Source organism: Quercus suber, unplaced genomic scaffold (assembly GCF_002906115.3).
Source record: "Quercus suber isolate HL8 unplaced genomic scaffold, Cork oak 2.0 scaffold_127, whole genome shotgun sequence".
NCBI lineage: Eukaryota > Viridiplantae > Streptophyta > Magnoliopsida > Fagales > Fagaceae > Quercus > Quercus suber.
The window spans coordinates 386,802-404,351 of NW_027069590.1; the positions used below are offsets into that span (position 1 = coordinate 386,802).

The 17,550-nt window shown below is 35.1% G+C and overlaps 1 protein-coding gene across 2 annotated transcripts; it reads right to left on the minus strand.

Annotated features, from left to right (window-relative positions):
• Positions 1 to 803: 803 nt before the first annotated feature.
• On the minus strand, positions 804 to 9,867 carry LOC112008489 (uncharacterized). 2 transcript variants are annotated; one of them, XM_065776070.1, is made up of 13 exons: positions 9,606 to 9,866; positions 9,200 to 9,494; positions 8,618 to 8,673; positions 6,336 to 6,499; positions 5,986 to 6,259; positions 5,721 to 5,817; positions 5,468 to 5,592; positions 2,339 to 2,420; positions 2,141 to 2,252; positions 1,890 to 2,047; positions 1,642 to 1,762; positions 1,319 to 1,501; positions 804 to 1,165 (listed from the first exon to the last, which is right to left on the minus strand). In XM_065776070.1, exons 1-13 carry the CDS (start codon positions 9,676 to 9,678, stop codon positions 950 to 952), a joined length of 1,956 nt encoding a protein of 651 aa, XP_065632142.1. In that variant the 5' UTR covers positions 9,679 to 9,866; the 3' UTR covers positions 804 to 949. The 2 variants fall into 2 exon arrangements, with proteins under 2 accessions (XP_065632142.1, XP_065632140.1); XM_065776068.1 differs by having other exon boundaries at positions 9,200 to 9,867.
• Between the last annotated feature and the right edge of the window lie 7,683 nt (positions 9,868 to 17,550).

The following is a 17,550-nucleotide window of genomic DNA, read 5'->3' on the forward strand; positions in this document are numbered from 1 at the left end:
ATCGTACCGATGTGTAAAACGGAATGGTAGTACCCTTCATTCCACCTCAGATTAAATTTCACCCCATTTCGGCCTATTCCGGGCATTTCGGTCAATTCAGGCCAATTTCAGCCAAAATTCATTTTTTGGCCAGTATGAATTTTGGCTTCTTATTTCCCCTTTCTAAACTTGATCGGCATCTTTTTCGCTAGATCACCAAAAATCCTTCTCATTCTCTCATCAGTATCTCATTTTTGCACTTGAAGCTCCTTTTCTCTCTATCATCTCTCACTACCTGACCCTCTCAACCATGATAGAGAAGTTCAAAATAAAATTGAACAACAAGATGAAGCAAAAATGGTGTGAATTGTGAAACAAAAAGGGAGAAGAAGAAGAAGAAGAAGATGAGAAGAGGAGAAAATAGCTCAGAAGGTGAAATGATGAAAAAAAACTAGCAATAATGAAAGTAGCATTGGAGCAGGTTATAGTGTTGTCACTAGTCATGTGGGTGGGTTGGGAAATGGGAAAAACTGAAAAAGTAGTCAACAGGAAGTTTCTTGGAAGCTCACTTGTGTAGAATTACCCAAAATGTGAGTTAAAAAAAAAAAACCATAAATAAATGTTTTTTTAAAACAATAATCCCACTTTTTTTAATAGAAAACAATATTAAATTCATTATTTTATATAATAGTAATAATAATATATACATATATATTTTAGCAGTAATTCCAAAATGGTTTCCAAAATGGTATCCGAAATTGACCAATACCGAATTATTTCATTCCAATGAACAAATCAAAACGGGTTCCGAAACGGATTCCAAAATGGTATTCATAACATTGATATAGATTAGTTTCATCTATAATCACATAAACATGATATAATAAAGATTCTAAAATGATGCATAAATCAACTTAACATAAACATTATATCATAAAAATCTTAATAATAAGTTGTTCTTGTTTCCTCTTCAAATCTTTTTCTTCTTTGATACGTTCTGTTTAGTAGTTTGGCCGCGTTTGTGAGGTATTTGGATTGGCATATTATTGTCATCTGATTGTAAATCTTCAACAATTTTGGCAGCAGTCAATGCATCACATTTAACAGAGGTTTCTGATACTTCAATTAGTTGATTGTTGAAGGAGTTGTGATTCTCTGATTTTCCTACAAATGCATATTTGTTTTCCTGCAATGATTGACAATTTGGTTAGACAGAGCATCACATTATATACAAAATATTGTGTTGTTAATATTGTTTATGATGATTTTGATGGCAATTGAGATGTCATGAATATGTTGAAAATTAACTTATTATAAGAATGAATTAGTTAACAATTACCTTTTGGATTTCAACTTCATATGAGGCATTCTGTTTGTGTGAGATATCTGGCTCAAAGATTCTTGAAACTGTGTAGTCCTCTCTTCCATGTTTCAAATTATATTTATCAAGACGCAATTGGAACAAACATTCCTTGCCAACTATGTTCCCAATCTCCCAAGGTAGGCTATTATCATTCAAATCCTGTATAAATTGAAAATGTCATAACTTTATAAGGTTATAAGAAGAGAAAATATGATGTGTTGTGTGTGTGTGTATATATATATATATATTTAATGTTGTTGTTTCACAGCACAAATGTACAATTTGTATATTTTAGTTACCTTTTCTTTCATCTCTGCAAGTTCTTTTGCAGTCTTAGATATAAATTTTTCAGACTCTCTGTCAAACAAAATGAACGTCGTTGACCCGGTTTCATCTTCTACTTTGGTTTGTATCCTATATCTATTTCATTTACAAATTTGTTAGTAGAAGTGTGTGTGTATATATATTATGTGTGTGCGAGTCTGAACTTTAAAATATATTTTTAGAATTGCTACTTATTTGGTACTCAACATTATTTGTGGTTAACCTTGGTACTGCAGATTTAGGCTCGACTTTACAATGCTCACACCATAAAACTCCTTTGGAAGGTTTGACCTTTTTCTTGCATTTATGACATGCATTATAATACCATCCGCATCTATTATTGACATTAACGATTTTGGCTTGGCATGTCACCACCATGTCCTGCAATATAAAGGTTTTTTTAAAAAGTTATTATAGAACTACTAAATAATCATATACAACAGCGAATTTAAGCCGTATAAGTACGATTGATACCTGTGTCTTTGAGTTCCATTCCAAGTCCTTTAATTCAGCTATCGTCTTTCTATCATGTAGGGGAAGTTCTCCATCTGCTACTCTAGGTGATCCTTTTATTGTGTTGTGCAATCTATTCATAACATTTCATATTATTTTTGGTTAGTTTGCATAATTTTAAATAATAAAAAAAAGTAAAAAGCATGGTAGTATTTTCACTTGTCTCGAACTCTTGTAACCTCTGGAATGTCAAGGTTGATGTACAGCTTTGTTGCACATGTGGATGATAGATGATACTCACCTACAAAAAGTTAAACAGTATATATTAGGATTATTGATCTTGAGGCATTATATATTTGTTAAATTGCTAAGTGAAATGTTTTTTTAGTGGAAAATAAATTCATTCATGAAATAAAAGTGCAATCCTCATACGCAGGCCGTATACAGAAAAGGCACAAAAAAAAGTACAAAAGAACAAGTAGGAAAATAAAATTCATATAAATTTTAAAAAAAACATCAAACAGCTAACTAAATTACTAGAGTACAAAGAATCCATGATATCTAGTAACCCCTCAATCCAGAAGGATACAAGCAGCGAAGTTCACTCATAACGTTTTCAAAAACAAATGTTCCAAAACCCTCTAAACAAATGTTCCAAAACCCTCTAAATTATCTCCAATTTATTAACAACGCCCACAGGTAAAGGGAAAAGAGAAAAGAGATAAGTGCAAGGCTAGATAAGTACTCTTAGTAAGTGTGAGGCAACCCCCATTGGACAAATTCATCTTCCAACCAACTAATCTCCTTAAAAGAAGCTCCCAAATACTTCATGGGAAGGGAAGAGATATAGCACCCAGTCCATCCGCTAACTCCTCAATATTTGGAATTGGAACTTCCCCTACCGGCACAATTTCAGATTTACCCAAATAAATTCTCAAACTTGAAACTGCCTCAAAACACACCAAAATACAACGAAGATACCAAATATGTGTAGAGTTTGCATCTCAAAAAAGGAGAGTATCATTTGCAAAATGGAAATGGGAAATAACAATTGAGTCCCCTTGGACATTATCAATAGAAAAACCACTTAAATAACCTCCTGACGCTGCTTTAGTGATCAACCTATTTAAGGCCTCCATAACAATCACAAACAGCAATGGGGAAAGTGGGTCTCTGGGATGAATACCCCTACTACTCAAAGAAACCAACTGGAGCGCCATTTTTTAAAACTGAAAATTTAACAGTTAAAATACAAAATTCTATCCACTTTCTCTATTTTTTCTCAAAATCACATCGTTGAAGCACGTACAATATAAAGCCCCAATTTTCATGATCATACGCCAAGCTTACACAACTCCCTCAGTCTACTAGATTTTAGGCGGCTATCCAAACACTCATTGGCTATTAGGACCAAATCAAGAATCTGTTATCCTTAAATGAGGGCATTTTGCTTATCCGACACTATCCTAACCAAAACACCCTTAAGACGATTGGCTAAGACTTTAGCTAGAATTTTATAAAAACTACCCACCAAACTAAGTTTCCTGAAATCTATATGACAATGAGAAGAATTGGCCAAATGACGAAAGAACTCCGTATTCCTTTCCCCTTCCTTCAACCACAACACCCAAGATTTTGAAGCTCCCTGACTCCTTTCGGCACTCTGGATCTTTGTGTTCTCACTCTACTGCCATTTTCCCTTGAGATTCTATATCAAATCCTCAGACGACTCCTCAAAGCCATCCACAGATACTCCTAGAAACCAACTGAACCTCAAAATGTGCTGCCTTACTCACTCCACCACATCCGGAATCTCCTCCTCCAAACTATCAACTTTCTTGAAAAAGTCTCTCTCAGGCCTGATGAGATGGCTTCGGTGTAGACCCACTAGTACTCTTAAATTGAGTCCATATCAAGGCGTGTTACATTAGGTCCGCTACAGCCCAACTTATTTCACGAACTTAAAAAAAAATTATATATATATATATATATATAGTATTTTTTTTTTTCCTTTGCTCATGTCTGTCCCAAAAAATGTCTCTTCACATCTACGTTCATACTCATATTAATCCCTTCGTACCCTTGCCCAAACTGTAACACCTCTCTTCACAAGTTGAGAGATTTCCTCTCTCATGGGTTGCTTTCCTTTATCATTATCCATGAGAGTTTTCAAAGGAATTGCTTCATTGTGCCTTTTCTAACCACCACCAGATATCTTTCATTTGCAGATAAATCTTTCTGACACCCTCATTCTCAAGCACCAACGCAAAGGTCCTGCCGTCTTGGACAGGGCTAGCCATTTTTCCACAATCTCATCAGCCTTACTTGATTGATTCAACTCCTTCATGTAGAGATTTGCAGCTGCAGAAGCTTTGTCAAAATAAATGTAACCAAAAAAAAGTATCATAAAAAAATACTTTGTTATAAATCTCACCACACTCAAGTAGAATACACAAAGGAGTTATGAATAAAATAGATTTTATTGATGTTTAAAACATTACACGCTTTGCTACACACACCACTCTTCATTATTTCTCTCTTGCTATTTCACTCACACTTGTTGAATACTACACTTTCTTTGTAAAAAGAACACTTTCTGGATTGCTACTCTACTTATTGGATGAATTTATACAATCCGTAGCCTAATATAGAAAACTACCACACTAAGGAGACAAGCAAGGAAACAACATCCTAAATTCACTTACCAAACTAGTTAAAAAGGTAGAAAAAATGGCAAAAAGAAAAGTCAAGAAAGGAAATACTTATTCATCTTGAACTCCTCTTCACCTATTGTGACACATGCAAACATTTTAAAAATTTATCACCAACCTAATGCTCTAGAGTCGGTGATGACCCTACACTTCATAATAACAGATTGCTCTGGTCCTATCAATTTTCATAACTCAAAATCCGAAGCCCAGCCATCCACTTATCCTTTGACCTTCAAGGATAATCACCATTCTCCGTCAGCGCCCTCCCTTGAGTTCAAATAATGCCCAAAAGCATTGGATTCTTATAGTCAGCATCCACTTCTCTAGTCGTAACAAATTGTTTTTGGTTCCTCTTTAAAACCACATCCTCAATGCTTTTCAACAGCCACCTTGAGTTATTCTTGTCTATAAAGGCTGGTGACATAAAATCCTTTCCTCTCTCATATATTTGGAGATTATAGACCAATCCTCCCTCCTCTAAAACAAGTTGAAAAGATTTCAATTCAATTGTGAGGATGCTAGCCACCATTGAAAAGATTTAAATTCGATTGTGAGGATGCCAGCCGCCCCCCCAACCCCCCACCCCCCCAATAAAAATAATAATAAAATGGAAATGCCATGCTAAGTGAAATGTTACCTTTGTAAGTTTTCACAATAGTTGAAGTAACTATTACAATGAATGGATCTCGATTACTTTTGTAGACATCATCATCTATCTGCAATGCAGTTTTTCCCCACAAATTTGTTTGCACGTATCTTTTCCTGAAATTGTGTATGAGTAGATTTGAAATCAGCTTCTTCATTATCATTTTCATTTCTCTTATTTTGCTGTCAACTATTGACTTACAATAGCTCATAACATTTGACATGAAAATAAAAGTATAACTTACTCTTCTAACAACAGTCGAATCTTTCGAATTTTTGTTAGACGGTCATTTGAATTGATTTCCTCGACGATTCCAATAGATTCCAATATGCCAATCACATCTGCTAATGCCATGATATTAATTCAAACAGAGTTTGTATTGATTTGTCAATTGTATTATTTTCTCTAACTCAAAATATATTTGCAGATGCATGAAAGAAAAGGATGTATTGAGGACAAATTGTACAATAAATGTTGTGTGAAATAATTTGTAAAGTAATAAGAATTACCGGTCAAATAAGTTGTGTCGTGGCAACGGGAAACTATTGTTTCGTAATCAGCAAGTTCAAATTGGTATTGAGGTATTGAATGATAGAGTCCATCGATTTTAGAGACCGATGTTGTTGACGTGAAAAGAATTTTTTGTGGGTTATGTACATGACGATACTTCCCTGTATATTCCTCTACAATGAAATTTTTTATCACATACACGCATCCTTCATTTAAAAGAGGTCGGTAACGCTGAGCCAGATTCTTTCTGATACTTGCATGTAGTAGTTTTCCCTGCAAAATATGCTTTCTAAATTTATTTGTCCATATTAAAAAAATAGTTATTTTCAAAAATTGAATATGGACTTACCTCTTCATCAACCAATATCATATCAAGACTGATAAGATTATGGTCGTTCACTGTGTTAACCGCATCCCATATTCGTAAAACTCTAATTTCACATTCCATTTGTCTTTCTCCATTGATATCTGCTTCAGAGTTGTATGCTCTATGTTGATTTGATTTTTTAATATCTGCACAAACTTAACTTTAGCAAGTTTTACTTATATTTATTGGGAAAATCTATTAATTGCAACATAAGTGACAATCTATTTTTCATTACATACAATTACAAATAATAAAAAATAATGGCAATTGTTACCTCTAGGTAAATTGTTGAAGATCTCCTTATATACAATATTTTTTGTATAGAAATTATCACCTTTCAGTAAGTACCCTAAGGTCATTTCCACTTGTAACTCTGGGATACAAAAACATATAGTTGCCCATGATTGAAGACAGGTTTATGTAGAAAAAGGCCAACATGTTGCAAAGATAGACCGTAGCTTTTATTAATTGTCATCGCAAAGAAAACAGATACTAGAGATTGTCTTCTCTTTAGTACAAATGGTGATTATGACTGAGAAGCAGATAAAACTATTCACAGGATAATACTTTATCTCCAACATGAGTTCCTAATATGATTTGAACTTGTAAAACCCATTTTGACAATTGAGTGAGAGTGACTATAAGTCTAGTATTACTGCAAAGTCCAACATTTTGGTTTAAATAACGAAGTAACATTATTGGCAATCCAACTTCCAACCTGAGTCTATGGTTTGGAATACTAGGAAACTTCAACGAATTGAGGAACTCTTTTGTATACATTATATCTTAGTCTAGAATGTTACTCGCAACTTTACATAATGAATTTGCACTATGATATGAATTTAAAAAGGTACAATGGATAACATGTGCGTTTTCTTTGGGCAACGAATTGCTTCTTTTTTTTTTTTTTTTTGGCCACTTGGCACTTTCTGAGTGTTTTTATTTTGCCACTTGCCATTATATGAGACAATCTAGGGTATCAAAGTTTTGCCTTTCTCTAAATTTATGCTTTTATGTATAATATTAGATTAGATTAGTTTTTTTGTAGTGAAGCATTTCCATATTCACATTGATTCTTTTAGATACAGCCATGCACCTTCAAATTTCTACCCCTTAAGATCTCAAAATAAAGTGCCTTGTGTAGTTGGAGTACGCTATCATTTTGTGTGAAGTCCACGTATTTGTTGGCTTAATTTTGTGTCAAATTTGTTCGTATTTTTGCTTAATTCTCATGTATTTTGGGGGTTAATTTGTAATTGAGTAGAAGTACTAGAGCCCTAATTAGAGTTGCTGTGTGAAGAAGGTCGCTCCTGCAAGATTCATGCTAGGCCACGAAATGGACACATGGCAAAAAAAAGGAAGATCTTTCTTCAATTCAAGTTGCAGCCAAGTCATGCCTGTGACTTGCTCATGAACAAAATTCCAACTGTTATTCTTATCTCTTGACCAGCTCATTTTAAACATAAAGAACCCATTGCAATCTACCATACCAACAAGAGAAAACTCTAGAGAGCAGATTGTGAGCCTTAGAGAGCAACATTGAGCTTGTTTCTTTGAGAGAGAGAGAACCCATGTCAATTGAGTGATTCCTACAACATTCTCTCTCCTCTTTCCCTCTCATCATTTCCATACCTATGAGAAGTGATTTTATCCATCACCTCTTTCACCCTATTGAGGGTTGATTGTTGTTGGAGGTGGGAATCATTAGAGAGCATTTCCACAAATCCAAGAACACTTGGTGACTTGCAATTGGTCATTCAACATGAGTACTTTGAAGGTTAGTTGAAGAAAGGATTCGACGTAATCGGTTGCAAGTTAGAGCTTAAGGGCTCGAGTACTAGAGTAGCTTAGGTTTGGAAAGTCTAATGCAAACTTTTATAGCAACTATTCACTAGTGGAGATTTGACGGTGGTATTGTGGAAAGGTTTTTATGTTGAGAACTTTGGTTTTCCACTTCAAAACACAATTCAATGTTTTCATGTGGTTTGCTTCTCTTTATTCCAATTTTCATATTGCTTTACTTATTTTAGTTGCAATTTGAATATTGGCTAATCACTTATATTGTACATTAATTGTTAGTTTAGCATATAAGTGAATAAGCCATAAAATTGGGTATTTGAGATCTAAATGTATAACTAGCATGTTAGGTAGCATTTTTTCAATTTGTTCTTGATTTTTTTTTTTTTTAATATCTACTAGAAAACTATTTCATTCAAACTGATATGCAATTAAGTCAAAATTAGTTTCGACGATTGTTGTCTTACCAACAAATGAAGATATCTCTTCAAAAATTTCTTGGATAAATGGATATTGATGGTATCTGCCAATTACAAATCAATAATATGTTAGAAAATAAAATATGAACAAGAACAAAATTAAAGATATTTAGCTTGTGTACCTACTGATATATATTGAAAATAAAAGTAAATGGTATGTAATTGATAACTATCACTTTGAAGCCCTGGTTTTTTTTTCCCCCTCTCCAATTAGGAAATCAGTTTCAGGCTTTTAACACAAAGACGTGTGGAAAATCTACTTAGATAAGGAAATAGACCTTTTGAATATCCACTACTAATACTAGCTTAAATAAATCTATTAAGAAATTGGAGGGAAATTTTATAAAGATTATGTGCGAGAAACTTCTAAGTAATTGACAAGATTATTGATCATATATTCTTCTCTTTCTAATGTTGACCCTTATAGCCTAACTAGCTCCCTCATAGTAGATATGATCAAAGTATAAAAGTTTGATAATTTCAAAAATAAATAAATAAATAAAGTTCTTGGGAGTTATTGCTTAACTGTAAAATTAATTGGAGATAACAAAGTGGTTATTAAATACATACTCTTTTTTGTAATGCAAACCGCGTGTATTGCCAGCTTCTTCTAGAGCTACCCTCCATCTTTGCACTTCATTCATGTTGAAATTTTGTTCATGTTTTTCAAATGCTTCTCCAAACTTTCCCTTTTGATTACGTACTTCTGATGGATCTACCTTATAAAAAATTGGTAGCATAATTTGACCCTTCTTCCTCCACTCAAGAATTTTGACGAGCTCATTCAAACACCAAGTAGAAAATGCGTAGTTTTTGGAAAATACAACTATCGAAATCCTGGAATTTTCAATGGCTTCTAGAAGTTCTGCAGAAATTTTTTCTCCGATTGGAAGATTTTCATCCATAAAGGTGTTAATTTCTTTATCACACAAAAATCCATATAAAAAGCTGATGAAACCAGTGCGAGTATCTTTACCTCTGAAACTCAAAAACACATCATATTTGCAGTGTTGGGGGAAAGAGGAAGAAGAGCTTCTCGGAGAAGCCATAGTGATAAGAGAAGAGAGAAAGAAATATGTGATAGAAATCAGACAAAGGAAAGTGGAAATAAGAATGGCAAAGTCAAGCAAACTGCTGATACACTTTTTCTTTTTCTCTCTCCTTCGTCTTTAGTCTTTTCTTCGGTGCTTTTGACTGCCCCACTCTTCTTTCTTTGAATTTGCAATCATATTTGGAGGGAGCGGGAGTGGATTTATACCAGGGGATTCAAATTGAAATTTTCGAACGGAGGGAAGGACAATCTTAGACGTTGATCTCATAAGGGCTATGGACGGCTGTGATTCGTTACTGGGGTTTTGATTTTTATTTCTGAGAAATGTATGTGGCGCAGAAGAGGAGGATCGTGGCCGTTGATTTTCTGTGTCATCAACGGCAGATGCTTTATTTAGAGGGATTAGTGCGGATCGATGACGTGGCTACTGAGATTTTGTTATTGTGGATAAAATGGCTGGCCATGCCATGGCCCATGGGCCCATTTGGGTTTGGATCAATGATGAATATGACTTTTTTTGCTTTAAATTTGAGTAACTTCAGGAGGAGCAATGCCAAGAGAAGTTGGACAAGTGAACGATGTTCTGGACTCTGGACCTTAGCATGTGACGAATTTTCAAAACTGGTATTAACTGCTAATAAATTGATATACATATTGTTCCAAATTTTAGTATAGAATATACATTAAATTAAATTGAATCCGGTGCTCTCTTCTTGCCTCGTCTTCATCCAGATCTTTCCAAGTCAACATATAGGCTCACTAGGTTAGGGTCCCACATGTTTACACATCTTTAGAGTGCCCCCAAACAACCCCACAAGGAAGGAGTACATTTTACAACTTGAACTAGAGTTTTGGGGTGCTGATTTGGCTTTACTCTGACTAAACCATCAAGATTATCTAGAGTTGTCCTCAAAGGTATTCTACTTAGTAGAGCTCTCTACATTTTCACAATTCTTTTGAAATAAAAGTTTTAAAAAGGTTATGATTTTGCCACATTATCAATCCATTAATAAAATTAATATTTTTTCAATGAAATTTCAAACTCATCTATTCTATATATATTATATATAAAAATTGAAGCGTAGTATTTATTATTGCTATGCTCCAGTTAAGCCACATCAGCATCCATGTCATTATCATTTTTTCTTCCTAATTTTTTATACAATTTTTTAACATTTAAAGTTAATTAAAAACTCTGTTATATTACAATCAAAATATCATATTTATCTTATTTTTAACTATTCTTATTTATTATTAAATTTTCAATTCTATTTTAACTTTTCACATCCCCACTACTTTCTACCTTATCTTTCTTCAACCTTTTTCATTTCATTTTAACTTTTTATATCTCCACTACTCTCTACCTTAATATCATTATTATTCTATCATTTTATCTTCCTTTAATTTTTACTCTTCTTATTCTTATCCTCATACTATAAAGTTGTCGTTCCCTCTCTCATTCCATGCATAATTTTCTATTTTTCCACACACAAAAGGTTCTCTCTCTCTCTCTCTCTCTCTTTATTTTTCTTCAATTTTTGGTATATTTATTTATTTATTTTCCTTGCATCTCTACTTTAGGTTGATAAACTTTTGTATTCTTAAGAACTCTCCTTTGGATTGATACAATTTAGTTTTGTGTTTTGTGTTTTATGTTGTTATCTTTTTTATTCTCATTGATTGTCAAATGTTATACTATTGCATTATAAAGATAGCATATAAAAATATAATGTTATTTTATTGCAAAGCATAACTAAAATAATTCGGTGTTCATTGCTATACATTTCATTTTTACTATTTTTCTTCTCTTCTTATTTTATTCAACATTTAAATTTAGCAACATCCTCCATATTATTAAATTATTTATATTTTGTCTCATTTTTTTTTTAAATTAAACATATAATATTTTATTTAAATTCAATAAATAAAAATTGTTCTTATAAAGTATTCCCATGAAATGTTACAATGTATCAATGGAAAANAGAGCCTGTCGAGCCTTGACGAGGTCAGCTTCAGAATTTTCAGAGTATTGGTGGCTTGGTATCGCCAGTCGCGCTCCTTTTTAAGGACCTCCTTCTGGTCGTTTGCCGCCCCCTCCAACGCAAAGATAGCTTGGACGGCCTGTCAAAATACCAATGTACGATGAGCCCCATAAAAGAAAAGAGTGGGAAAAGAGTTGAGGTTATAGCCCTTACCATCCCCACATATCGCTTAAGGCTGAGGAAGACCTGCTCCCTCATCAATGAGTCAAGTTCACCCATGTCCGTTGGGAGTAGCAAGCTCCTCTCCAATGCGTCTGCCACGCGCGTACCCTCGCCCTCGTTGAAATCCCTAAGAGAGGCGTTATCCCTCAATGGCTCCCCGCGGAGCATCGGGGCTAGGAGCCAGGCGTCAGCCCCGGACGAGGTGGTGTCGGCGACCTGCCTATCCGGACTCCTTCCGCCTATCTTAAGCTGCTTGGATGGCCGCAGAGCAGTCTCCTCCTCCTATGAGGACACCGTCCTATCCCCCACGATCCTTTTACCTTTGTCTTTCTTCTTTTTAGGACCAGCAGGCACGGACCCAGAGGGCGAGCGCGTCTGAGAAGGAGAAGGAGGAAGCTTCTGCCGAGCGGAAGTCGACTTAGCCTTTGAAGGAGGAGTAGGAGTTTTCTGTTGGGACTCCCCTGGCTGGCCCTCAAACAGGTCCAACAACTTGGTGGTGGATTTCCTCTTGTAACCCATTGACGGTCGAGGAGGGGTTTCTGAAACAAGGAGATCTGCTTCGCTCAAATTGGGATCACCCAAGTCCCGGGAGGATCCTCGGACTGATCAGGATGAGCAAAAACTTCAAACGCGTCCCCTTCCCCCTCTGGAGCTCCCTCGGCAGCCTCGGCAAATAGTTGAGAAGAGGAGGGGACGGCTAATGTAACAGTTTCCTGGTCGGAGGGCCCCTCGGGGAATGAAAATCCGTCCTCGGTCACAGTAATCCTCTGGAGCCGAGGATCGTTGGCGAGGATGACGTGCTTCGGAACCGGAACGATTTCTGGTAGGTTTATAACCCAAAATTATGTGGGCGGCCCTAACCTGGTTGTCATCCTCGTTTATGTACACCGGCGCCCTCAACAACTTTTGCAAGTCTGCCCGGTTGATCAGATGGAAGTGACGCTGGAAGGCGTGCGGGTCTGCAAACGGAAAGTACCAGGACGTTAGTAAAAAAGAAAGGGGGGTGAAGAAAAGTGACGAGAGCTTGAAACCCTATCTGTCCCCCACTGCCCCACCTGGTGTGCCCTCTGTTGTTGGGCAATGAAGGCCATCATGCCACTCCCCTGACACAATGAGGAAATCCTCATAGAACCCTTACTGGACTCGGGGAGGCACTGAATGAGCCGCACCCTGTCGTCCCTCGTTTTCAGGTAATACGAATGGCCCTTAAGAAGCTGAAGATTGTAGCACCAGTTCACATCATGGTGGGTCAGCCTCAGCCCCATCTTCTCGTTCAGAGCGTCCACACAGCCCAGAATCCTAAAGACATTTATCCCACACTGGGTGGGAGCCAATCGAAAGTGCATGAGGTAATCCCTCATCACTGGCCCCATGGGGATCGTCATCCCCCTTCAAGGAAGGCGACTACGGGAATTACCACCTCGCCCTCCTGCCTGTATATGCGCCACTCCCCATCCTCACAATGTCTCAGATTCACATTGCCGGGAATTTATAGTCGGTGATGAATTTCTCCATCGCCTCCTCAGTATCGACGTATTTTTTAAACCTACCCATCCCAGTAGACGCCTAAAAGAACTAAGAAAGAACAGGCGAAGCAGAAAAAAGGGTAACGAGAAAGAGGGGCCAAAGAGAGAGCGACTTACAGGAAAGAGAAAGGGCTCCTCGGACAGGCTTTTGTGCTGGAGGTGCGAGTAAAGGGGTGTCTAAACTCGGGAAGGGCGCATGAATATCCTCGATTACAAATGAGGAATAGGAAGAAGCGGTTCGTACGGGTATTTATACCCTAGATCGTGGAGCCATGCAAATTTTCCCGCTCATAAATGCCAGACGAATCTCCACCATTGGATGGATAACTCCTCCTTGGACGTGGGGAGCACAGAGCCGCCTGGATTTAATGATGGACACGTTACGTGCTCCGAAGTGTCAGCGACGTGCCCTTGGCAGGTGAATGGGCCCTAGCACTAACGAGGGGTGGGGGGGATGAGGCCGAGGATGTCAAAATCCTCTTCCCCGCCCAAGGATGCGTGCAGCAAGATTTTGAGAGGCTATTGTGGGCCAGGAAATCGTACAGCTACGGTCCACTCCAAGCCAGGCCCAAATGGCCCAGTCCGAGGAGGGATGACTACCCAAGGCCAATTTGGGGAGCAAACCCTTCTTTGGATCCGCGCTGAGGATCCCCTCGTCCTCGGCATACTAAGGATAACTATAGGGGAGGGGGGACAGACCTAGAGCCAGTTGTCACTTCAGCACTTAATACGTTCACCTAACCCTTCTGGCCGCATTAATGGGGACGCAACCCCCGTGCAGGGCTACATCGATCAAGGTGAACCACTTGAGCACAGATACGACCTCTGATGGGACAGGCGGCCAGAGGAGAGGCCAATGAACTATCAACAGGAAGAGAAGAGAGTAGTATATAAGAGAAACAAGCAAAATGCAGGAGAGAGGGCTTTTGGGGTTTTTGGAGAAAAAAGCCTCCTCGGCCATGGGCCGAGGAGCATCTCCTAGTTGTAAATCGTTCCAAGGGTTTCTTCAATAAAAGTAAAAGATGATTCAGGCCTCTAAGACGCCGGTCGACGCCTAAACCTTCAACCCACTCTCTACAAATTTATTGTTCGGGGTTCGTTGGGCTTATAATCGATTTCTTTTGGGCTTAGGCTACAAGAAAACTGACCCTACAGTTACTAATTAGTTTATTTAATTGATGTTTGATTTTTTTACTAATCTCTCTCTCCCTCTTTGTTAACATCCAATTGTTTTCTCAAATTTGATAATAATTCTAATGTACTAAATATGCATTGTAACATTTATTTTTTATTTTATTCCATTTTGCTGCCATGAAGTTGTATATCCATAACTATTAGTTTGTTTTATGATATGTCTAGTTTGATATTATTATTATCTATTATTATAAATTTATTGTTTCTAAAATAGCATGTGTTTTGTATTCTATCTTTCTATTCATGCATTGTAACGTTTTATGGGAAGAATTTATAAGAAATTTATTTATTTTTTGAATTTAAGTAAAATATTATATTTTTAATTTTTTAAATAAAAAATGATATAAAATATAAATAATTTAATAATATGGAGATGTGGCTGAATTTAAATTTTGAATAAAATAAGATGAAAAGAAAAATAGTAAAAATGAAATGTATAGCAATAAACACTAAATATTTTAGCTATGCTATGTAATAGAATAACATTATATTCTATATACTTATTTATAATGTAATAGAATAACATTTAGCAATCAAAGATAATAAAAAGATAACAACTTAAAACACAAAAATAGGCTTAAAAAAAAAAAGAAAAAAAAATTGTATCAACCCAAAGTAGAATTCTGAAGAATACAAAAATTCATCAAACTAAAGTAGAGATGCAAGAACAATAAAAAAAAAAAAAATCGACCAAAATAAAAGTAAAATAAAGTTTTTGATGTCCTTTGTAAGGTTTTCTCTATTTTATTCTTTACTCCTCCGTCAGGCTCTTTGTCTTCTAATTAACAGTTACAAGTTGAGTTTGATTTTTTTTTTTCCTTTCCCATCTACACTTTATTACCAATAAATCTCTCTCTCTCTCTCTCTCTCTCTCTCTTGACATCTTATTGTTTTTCCAAATTTTGATGAGAATTCTAATGTACTTAATATGTACCATAACTTTATTTTTATTTTTAATTTTCACTTGTTTTGCTTCCATTAGTTAGTATATTCATAACTATTAGTTTTATATATATATATATATATATATATATGTTTAGTTTCATATATATATATATATATAAATTTAGTGTTTCTAAATTGGTATTTGTTTTGTATTTCATTTTTCCATTGATACATTGTAACATTTCAACTATTTTGTTTATTATTATTTATGAGAAAATTAAGAAAAATTTATATTTGAAGAAGTATGAAATTATATATATATATATATATATATATATAAAATGTATGTCATACAAAGTTAATATCATTCGTATAAGAATTTTGGTAGTTAATCAAACACAAAGTTATGGTAAATATTTAACATATGAACATCTATTTTACTATGAGATGGGTTCAAGTTATACTTGGTGTAAAGAGTTACACATTTTCTAAACTATTGGATTAAATTAAATCCAACGGTTAAAAAAAGATGCTCATTAATGCTAATATTCTTATTAATCTCATTTATTATCCCTTATTTATGTTATTCCATACTTATCTCTAAACCTAAAAAAAAGTATATGTATTCTCCTTCACTACAGTATCTCTCTGTCTCTCTGTCTCTCTTTCTCTCTCCATTGCTCTAGGGTTCAACCTCTATGTACAGGTTGCCAGCTGCAAAAAAAACCACCTCCACCCATTGCGTTTCATTCTTCTTAGATCATTTTGTACTCTTGTCCTTTTTTTTTTTTTTTACATGTATTTTATCTTTGGATCAAAAATATAATTTTGTTGATCGATTTCTATAAGCAAAAGAGTACTAAATTAGGATAATCGCTAGGCTGCAAATGCATTATAAAACAACATGTTGACAATGTTTAATTGAAAGCCATCCTTGGAGGCAGACTTCCCCCAAAACATTTTCATCATTCTTCTAACAGATTGCTTTTCCAATATAAAATTTATCCAATTTCCATGCCATTTAAATTCTACAATTTGAATCACAAAATTTAAATAAATAAATAAAAGCACTTTAAAAATTGGATTCTAAAATGAGAATAATTATTATTTTAATGGCAGTAGGTATGAAAGTATTTGCATCTTGTGTGTATATTTAAATTATATAAGTCTAAGCATTTGAGTACAAGAAATAGGTACTTTTGTTAGAATTATGTGCCCTAAAAAACAATACTATGCATTTTTATTTGATAATAAAATTTTATTTTCACGTTCATAATTTTTATAGGTATATTTCATTGTTTAAATGTGGCATGTGATGTCACCTCTGTAGAAAAATCATGTTAATGGTTAAGGAACCAAAGACAGGGAGTAATGATTTTTCATAGATTGTTATATTGTTCTAGGCTGTAGATATTAATAGAATATTACCATTGAAGCCTACACTTGTTGTGCTGCTATATGATAGGATGATTTACTCCATCATTGAGGTAGTGACTTGAAGCAGACAAGTGGGTGTAATGTAACAAGTACATACACTGAATTGGATCTAATGAAGAACACCTTATGGAGCGATCACTGTTAATTAAAAGATTGTTCTATCACAATTTTTCTATTGTCCTTAAACATGAGGTGTTTGTGTATACTTATTTATTATGCACATAACTTTGACAATGTCAATTGTTGATGCCAATTTTTAAAGGCTATATACAGACATGTTGGGTTATGTGTGTAATGAGTAAAATATATAAATGCTCAACAATGAATCCACTAGTCTCTAAAGAAGATAGTATATTCAGTTGATTTTTATATTGAAGTTGGACTCAAAACAAAACCAGCTGGTGACATTTTTCGAAAATGTTTTTCATATATATAATATTGTATATATATATTTAAAGAGTTTTTTCAAAAATATTTTGGAGTCCAATAGAAATTATGAAATCAAGAAATTAAGGGTTACATAAGCTAGGGACATGACAGTGATATTAATCCAGTCCTAGTAGCTTGTGGGAATATAGTATGGTGGAAGGACATAGATATAAAATTGTAAGTAATGAGACCTCA